Source organism: Cyphomyrmex costatus, unplaced genomic scaffold (genome assembly GCF_001594065.2).
Source record: "Cyphomyrmex costatus isolate MS0001 unplaced genomic scaffold, Ccosl1.0 scaffold123, whole genome shotgun sequence".
In the NCBI taxonomy this organism is placed as follows: Eukaryota; Metazoa; Arthropoda; class Insecta; order Hymenoptera; family Formicidae; genus Cyphomyrmex; species Cyphomyrmex costatus.
Window position 1 is genome coordinate 2336689 of NW_017275207.1, and position 8857 is coordinate 2345545.

At 30.4% G+C, this 8857-nt stretch overlaps 2 protein-coding genes across 2 annotated transcripts in view; one reads left to right on the forward strand and one right to left on the reverse strand.

Annotated features, from left to right (window-relative positions):
- LOC108782291 (paramyosin, long form) overlaps positions 1–7331 on the reverse strand; it is a 17965-nt gene extending 10634 nt beyond the window's left edge. Inside the window, exons 1-4 of the mRNA XM_018550520.1 lie at positions 6941–7331; positions 5446–5502; positions 2672–2758; positions 2391–2557 (exon numbers count right to left, since the gene is read on the reverse strand). Of these exons, the coding sequence (XP_018406022.1) occupies positions 2391–2557; positions 2672–2758; positions 5446–5502; positions 6941–7060 (431 nt within the window). The 5' untranslated portion in view covers positions 7061–7331. The remainder of the gene's footprint in view (positions 1–2390; positions 2558–2671; positions 2759–5445; positions 5503–6940) is intronic.
- A 63-nt stretch (positions 7332–7394) lies between these two features.
- Fhos (Formin homology 2 domain containing) overlaps positions 7395–8857 on the forward strand; it is a 174443-nt gene continuing 172980 nt past the window's right edge. Inside the window, exon 1 of the mRNA XM_018548389.1 lies at positions 7395–7571. Coding sequence (XP_018403891.1) covers positions 7395–7571 — 177 coding nt within the window. The remainder of the gene's footprint in view (positions 7572–8857) is intronic.

Consider the following 8857-nt stretch of genomic DNA (forward strand, 5'->3'; position numbering starts at 1 on the left):
GAGAGAGAGAGAGAGAGAGAGAGAGAGAATATCTACGTAATATATGAATATGTAAAAGATAGCTATATTATAATATATATAATAGTATATATATATATATGTATGTATATATATAAATTATATAATTTTAAGTTATTAAAGTAATATGTTATTGATGCGTAAAGTGTGAATTATAAAATATGTATTTTTGATACTTTTCTAATAAAAATAAATAAAAAATTCTGTAAAACACTTCGATAACATTAGATAAAAGAAAAGAGAAACTTTTAAGAAGATAAATATTTAAATTATAATAATAATACATATGTCTAAATAAAATATAATTCAACACCTGGTTACATCTTCTCCACACGTAATAAGTACATTAAAGAGAATATTATAAACGATTCCACTTTTCTGGAAAAAACATGAAAAAATTTTGGTAATCTGGATTTACTCTTACAAGCGATAGAGGGTGTAAGATAAGATGTCAGTTAGCCGATTCTGAAGATAGTGGGGGTTCTCTGGCCGGTCGCGTGTACTAATATGGCGCGCCAACGTTGGGGTTGTGGATTACCGCGCGACTCGTACGGTTAAAAATAGTCATAAGCTTGTGAGCAAAAGCAAGACAGAGAACGAGAAACGCACGAGGAAAATAGAGGAAGACAGTATGTTTTTGTACTGACAAAGAAAAAGAATTTTAGCGCAGTGTAACTTATCGTACAACCTTTACAGGTTTATCTTATAAACAAATAAAAATTTTTCTTTTTGAATGGCATTATATTTAAGACACGGTTGAAGAAGTTAATTTTTAAAAGAAATGTCTTAAGATTGGTCAAAGATAAACAAATTACAACGATGGATGACAATAGATAAAGTTGGAATAAAAATGATCAAAAATAATATGTAAGGTTATTGAGAGAATAAAGATAACTATGTTACATTTAAAAATTGATTCTTCTATTTTTACAATATTCAAAAATTTTGTCAATGTCATTGCGTGGGTTACGATTTATAATCGGCAATAAAATCATGAAGAAAATGTAACTGGAGTATATTTGGTACTATTTGCGTCGTTGGATTTTTGAAGCAAGGTAACAGCTGTACTGATTACTTATTATTTTTAGCAACTATGTGTTTTAAATTAAATTCTGGAAAATTAATACTTTTTAAAGGATTTCTGACACAATAATGTAAGTATTTCCATACAGCACCATACGCTTCCAAATATCCTAATATCCTAAAGAGGACGTTACCATATAAATGAGGAGTATGCTGTATAAGAAATAGTAGTATACAAAGTTTGTGTGTGGGATTATATTTGAATGTGTGATTCTTAAAAAAGATGGTGTGTATCAAAGATTTCTTGATTTAAATCTACAATTAATAGTGATTAATTATAAAATGTATAATAAGTCTGTAAGTTTTCGATTACTTCATATAATTTGTTTTATATTTTTTAGTTATAAAAATTTTATTTCATACTTTGTGCGTATTTTTAAGATTGCTTAATTTTATTCTAGAATATTATTTGGCATATTTTTGAAGTGGTAGAACATAACTTTGCCTCTTAGACAGTTCAAGCGATTATTTAAAAAATAAATGTTTTTTTAAACGTTTTATTTTTAATTGGAAGCTACCAAAAAAGCGAAACTAAAAGCGGTCACGGACGTTTCATTGCGCGGCCAATTAGCGATCTAATTAACGCGTGTTTCCAGGGCTGTCATCGTTCTAGTACGGACGACAGAATCGGCGTCTCAAAGACTATGTTTAGAAGAGCCAAGGTACTGAATCTTCGTGTATTTCAGTTGCGAGTCATTTTCTGGTTTGGACTGTGGCCAGTGCGACTTGTATAATTCGCACAAACTTTCTTACATATAGTCACTCTCGTTTGTGACGAGCCGCGTTATAATTACCCACGTGACATCGTGATTCATTACACTTCCTCTCTATTAGCGTCCTGTCTTTTCCACATTGCGGGACGCTTCCTTATGAAACTGCTATTTGCTACGCGCCGAATTTCCGGCTAGTTCTCAGCTGTTTATTGATGTTCCCTGGCAACACGCTTATGCGCTCCCGTTTTAAACAGAAGATTAACAAACGTTTACATTGCGGCTGCTTTGTGATCGCGAATGTACACGTGTCCGTGCACTTTCTGAAATGTACGGAGTTCTGGTCTTGGTCAATTAATTTCTAACAAAAAATAAATTTACATAAAAGCTTAAGATACATTTATTTGAAATGTATTTAATTGAATCTATAAATATATGCTTAATAGCGAGTCAAACAATCATTAAAAAATTATTGATGTATTTTAAATAAACTTATTATATTATTTTCTTATATTAGCTATATATTATATTGGCGTGATGGACAGAATTTCATTAATGACGATGTTTCTTGCTACTAACCTGGCACGTGCTTTAGAAAGCTGGTCAATCTGATCTTGAAAGTCGACGACGACCTCCTGATGCTTTTTGCGCAAGAGATGTGCGGTCTCCTCGCTCTCGAGATGGACATCTTCGAGTAATTTACGCAGTTTGGCCAGTTCCATGTCCCTCTTCTTGTTGATCTCAAACTAGACAAGAAAATCATTAATTTGTGCATAATTTATGTTTACTTTTTACATGTAACTGCATTGGACCTAAACTAAAGAGGGATTGAATTTTATTTCCGTAAAATTCAAACTTACTTGAGATTCGGCGCCACCTTCAGCCTCTTCGAGACGTTCGGATAGTTGGATGACTTGCACGCTCAAATCGGCGCGCTCGCGTTCAATCTGTGAGATTGTAAAATTTTATGAAAAAAAGAATAGATAATTTTCAAATTTATAAATTTTACATAAGGTTTATTGCAAAGGAACTAACTTTTAAAATAAATTATTAATTAAATAATGATGCAATAAGTATAGTTCTCTGAACAATAAAGAGTAACAGTAACATTATATATACACGTTCAATATTATAATTTTCTCAACAATGTTACATACAGCATGTGTTATATTTTATTGCATTTATATCGTTGAATGGCAAAATATTATATAATGTTGATGTAATGTTAATATTTCTTAAAGGACAATTAAAAGTCAACAAAAAATCTAAATGATTTTATTTTAATTCTTAACGTAATAAACAAATTTTGTAATTTTCTAATCTAAAGTCATTTTGACTTTCTCTTAATCTAATATATTCCTTGGGTTCTTTATATTTAGCGGGATGTGTAGTTAAATAAGAAAGCTCGCAACATATTTTTACACTAATTTAAAAATTATGTTTAAATTAAAATTGATGACAAAAATAGTATAATTATTTTCTACTTCTAGATATATTATTTTATATCTACTATTTTTTTTATATTTTTGAAATAAAATAAACAATAAATGATAGAATTTTAAAATTAAAGTATATCTATTTAAAAGCTTAAAAACGTTTTTTTTTTTATTATATATTCTCTTATGTAATCTAGCATTAGATAATCAAATGTGATATTAGGAATGAGTGACATACGTAGTAAAGTTATGGTTATTATTTTGATCGAAGAAATTGCATGTGACAGCGTACTTTGCCACGGTATCTTAAGTGGTAGCTTGACGTCATGTTACTTCACATCGTGAATAGGACGATCTATTTTTGAGCACGGCGTGTCTATATTGGGAGTCTTATTCATATTACAAACGAAGTGTTTAATGAGAAAAAGGAGATCATGATACTACTATCATAATATTACATGAAATTGTAAAATATATTATAATATAATATATTTTATTTTATATAAGCATTTTATTTAATTAGTATTATTTTAGATATTTTTAATAAAGGTAACTGTTATTGGCACAACAAACACAATGTATGCACGCAAACTTACGAATTTAATATAAAACATGTAGGTATAAAGTTTTGTTTCTTTAAAATTTTATTACAATTATATAAACGCTATTTGATGGTAAAATTAAATTGTCATGTGTTTATGTATCTATATGTATGTAAGAATCATAAGAAATTAAACAAACTGCATATGCTTTTGTATCTAGTATTTAAGAGATTTGTAATTTTTAAATGTGATGCATTTACGTTTTAACGAAGATATGTAAGGTATTCTGAAAGCGTATACCGTGCTCTATAACCTGTCATATCAATTTTCGGGTTTTATAGCTTTGAAACTCGAGGAAAATTTTTGGCAATCGTTCAATACACCGTCCGTTATACACCAATCCGATTTCTGTGGAATTCTGACAGGCAATGAAATCTGAGAAGTTCTTATAAAATGTAATTCTCTATTTGAAGTCCGTTGTGCTTTTTTTATTGCACATAAGTAATTATAAATAAATATTATAACTAAAAAGTGTGTAATTTCTGTTATGTATGGTCTCGTCAGATGTATATACATTTTCATAAAACTGTACGTAAAATTTATTAATTAAAACTTTCTAATAAGTAAAGAAGTTAATTCTAATTTGTGATATATAAAAAGCATAACGTATCTTTTTGTTTATGCAGATGGAATTAAATTATTTTTAAATATTATATAAAAATTCAAAAGTTTCAAAGTTTGTTTAAGATTGTGTGTTTTTGTACATACAAATCTTCTCTATATATAATATTGAAATATTTAAATTATAAATCATTCAAATTTTTGTATAAATTTTGTATATTTTTCTTGTTTATAAAAGTAGGCAAACAGTGTCGAATACAGCGCAGGAATGCGGGAAAACGATCTCTAAGAACTTCGTGTTCCTAAAAATAGATGTAACTCAAGAGCTGGATAATTCGACCTACTGCGAATCCATTCTGCAATGAATTAGCATTTTCAGATTCTTCCAAATTTTAATTAATGATATCTAAAGAGTGAGATATAATTTTATTATCGTATGTGAGATTATAATTTTGTTCGGACAACATAATGCTCTTTAATCAAGTATATTTTGGATGTTGTATTGCAAATTTTAAATTACAAGTATAATTTTATCAACTTCTTTGTTAAAGTGGCTATGTTAGTAACTACATTCTTTTTAATTTTCATTGAATTATGTTTGTTATAAAATAGTCTTCTTTAAGTATTTTTTTAAATAAGCAGCAAATAAGAACTTTTTTATTACCATTAGTGCTACATTTTGACATTATTATAATGTAATAGTTAAATAATATGTATTAAGTCTGTGTGTGTTAATTTTTAATTATTTAACAAACTGTAATATCCAATTGAATTATTATACATTTTAACAAAAATGTAATCTGTAATAATTTATCTAGATATTTTAACATCCTATAATTTTTTAGTAAAAAAATGTATATAAAATAGTCAATCTAATCATTAATTTGCTTTTATATATGACAGAGTTTCATCAAATATGATTCAAACGTTATGAAGAATTTGATATCAAACATTACAGCGGGCACCCTATGTCACCATATTGCGAGTAAGAACTGCGAAATACTGTAAGGGTATAAAAACATTCATGGAACTCACCCTCTGACGCAGCTCTCTCTCAGACTCCAGGTCATCCTGTAGTAGACGGATTTTGTCCTGAAACGAGAGGCAATAAGTATTAGAGGATATTACACGGCGCCCGTTATAGAGGGTCGACGTTTTACGTAATCATTCGACGAAAATATCCAAGAGTGGAGGCTCGGTATTTCGGAAAGACGGACGGCCTCCGTAGAATAGATTCGTCCTCGGTAGAAGGAGAGAACGACATCGCGATGTCTGCTTAGCGAGTCTTTGAGCTGCTCGACTGAGATTATTTCAAGAAAGGGCGCGCTTTAACGTTAGATTGCGCCAAGAGAAACAGTCAGGCCACTATTTGCAAGGGATGAAGAAATGATCTTACTTGGTTAATGTAGAGGCGACTATACTTCTCCCTTATACTTCTCTTCAGATGGAATACGTCTTAGAAAAATATATCCTTAGATTTGAAGAAAGATGGGTCAAAGCATCTTCTGGACTTAGCATAGTATTGACAGACAGTATCTCAGCGGTATAGTATCGATCTGGCGCCTTGGCATGATCGTCATTTCAGACCGATATTTTACCGACGACACCGACTATTTTCGTGCACGAGCAATCCGATAGCTACAGAACATCGTACACTTTGCTTCCTCGTTGGATTGGCACTAACATCTTTTATGGTCACTGAACTTTCGTAGTTCACCACCTTCGCGATTGATCACTGCTCCGCGATTGTTCATGTGTGAATCCATCGTGTATCACTGATAGTTAATATTTTAATAACGCACGGAAACTTTTGTTGAAATTTTATCTTCATTGAAACATAGTGATTAATAGATGCGACCGTGCATTTCCTCAGGAAATGGTGGAGAACGTCTGTCGATAGATTCTTTTTTATTCGCCTTGTCATCATACATAGATAATCGTTGCAATATTAATTGAATGGACTAACAAATCTCGTAAATTCATTTGAAATTCTGATTTTAACATAACTTTCCGTATTTTTTAGAAAAATAGTTAATTTCTGTATCAAATATATTTATATTGTAACATAATTTTAATGAAATATAAAAATTTTTAATTTATTTGTATTGTGTAAAAAATTTTTTTTATTGAAATATTAAAAATGTCGAAAAATATGTTGTTAAATCACAAATTTATTTAAAGCATGTCTCGTTATAAATTTTCCGGATTATTTAATTATTTTAATTTCGATAAGTTTATTTAAACTCTATTATTAAACTAAATTTCTCTCTCTCTGAAGAAGCAATGATTATTTCGAATTTTTAATTTAATTTTAGGCAATTTAATTTTATAAAGGCACTAAAGTTCATAAATAATTTCATCTGATTTATTTAAAATATCATTAGAGGATGGTATTTAAAAGTTGGTAATAAATGTGATTGAAGAAATATATATTATTTATGAAATATGTATTATTTTTAATTTTTATCATCGCTGCTGTTCTCTCTCCTACCGAAGGACATCATATCAGAGGCTTTTTCGCAGGACCTACCTCGAGTCTGCTGAGAGCGCTCAGGTCGGCGCTATATTCGATGCTAACATCAGCAGCACCCGCACCACCGGCAGAGCGGTATGTGTACTTAGAGGTCTTAGCAACCGCTGAAGACGACATTTTTCTCTTTTTGTCCTCTACTTGTCTTCAACAATGTTTTGACTCTTTTCGTATTTTGCGGGACTCAAGTCCTCTCGTAGTTTAGACACTCTTCGCCTATATAATGGTTTTCCTTTCGGCTAACTAAGCTTAAATCGCCTCGGCCTCAATTGTTGGTACGTTCACTCCACTTCTTCCACGCTCTTCTTCTTCTTCTTCGGGGTTTCGGAGTCGACCAGCGCCCTACTCGTAGTGCGCGACTCGTCGTCGTTCGTATGGCGCGCCGGCTGTTCCATGGCTTCGTCAAAATGACGACCGACGCAAGCGCATTGATGTTGGATCCCCACCAGGAACCATGAACATGTTCGTCACCGTCGTTGTTCTTGTCGTCTTCATCATCGCCGAGGAAATCACTAAACCACGCTGGACGCCCACGTTGTCTAAAGGTAGTTGCCAAATCGACTTCGGCTTGGCCGACTATGGTGACGAAGGTACCCAACAGAGGACGTCACTCTTTAATGATCTTTATTACGTTACATAAGTTTCAAATTGTGCTATTAAAAATTACGTTCTCCAGTATTATCGGAATTAATTTTTCAACATTAGCTTGTTATTATTGAATTTCAAGATATTGTATTTGAAAAGGATTTTTCATTATTTGAATATTTCAAAATATTTTATGGATTGAATTATAAAATAATTGATTGTATGTGTTTAGAGAATTAAGCACTTAGTAGCAATATAAAAATGATTATAATGATCCGCAGGAAATATATCGAAATATAACTAAAGTTTTGTGTATAGATAGATTTGGTGAATGTGATAAGAGACCTTACTTATACTCCATTTGTTTTTCTCAAAAGAATATATATGTATGTATAATATATAAGAGTTGACAGTTTTTAAATTTAAGGCTTTTTTTTGCACTTTTCTATTTATAAACATTTTTATAGCATTATTTAATGTATACCTATTTGTATTATAGATGATTCGATTTTTATTATTTATTATACTAACACCATTTTTTAATATAAATATGAACAGTCCTTTCTGAAACATGTTCGTCTATTTAACACCATTTTTCTTAAAATTGTAGTATTCAAATTTAATCAACGGATTCATGTTCAGCAGAAAAAAAATATCTAAAACTATTTATATCGCAAAAAGGATCAAATTTTGTCAGACAGTATTATTGATAATTCAAAATTTTATTTTTTGTTTAATTTAAAAGGATATATGTGATATTGTATATATATTATTACGCATATGCAGGGGCGTCGATTTGAGATTTCATCACGTGCGGAGGTAGGAGTTCGCACGGGCGAATTGACAACCAGAAAAAAGAAGGTCCTTGCAAAATGTGTATACAAACTGCTGTAAGGAATTATTAGTTTTTTTAAAAATAGTTGTCGTGATTTTCGTGCTTTTTCCATATGTATATATTTGCAACATACTTTTTTTTAGAACACATGCATTTATTTATACATATATCCTTTTGGTACATATATACAGGGTGTTTATTTGAAAACTTTCCAGCTGATTATCTCGAAAAATATAAAAGATATAAAAAAAAGTTAAAACACGCATTCCATGATTTCCAGGAGAAAAGAGAATGGCACTCTCAATTTTTTATTTGGAGGGCGTTTTCATCGTAATTTGAAGGTCAAATTAATTTTTTTAAACGGAAATGTATATTTTTTATTACAGGATCTTTCTACATAAAAATACAAGTAACTTCTGTAAGAAACATTTTTTTGTATCTTTTATATTTTTCGAGATAATCAGCTGGAAAGTTTTCAAATAAACTGTGTATATATA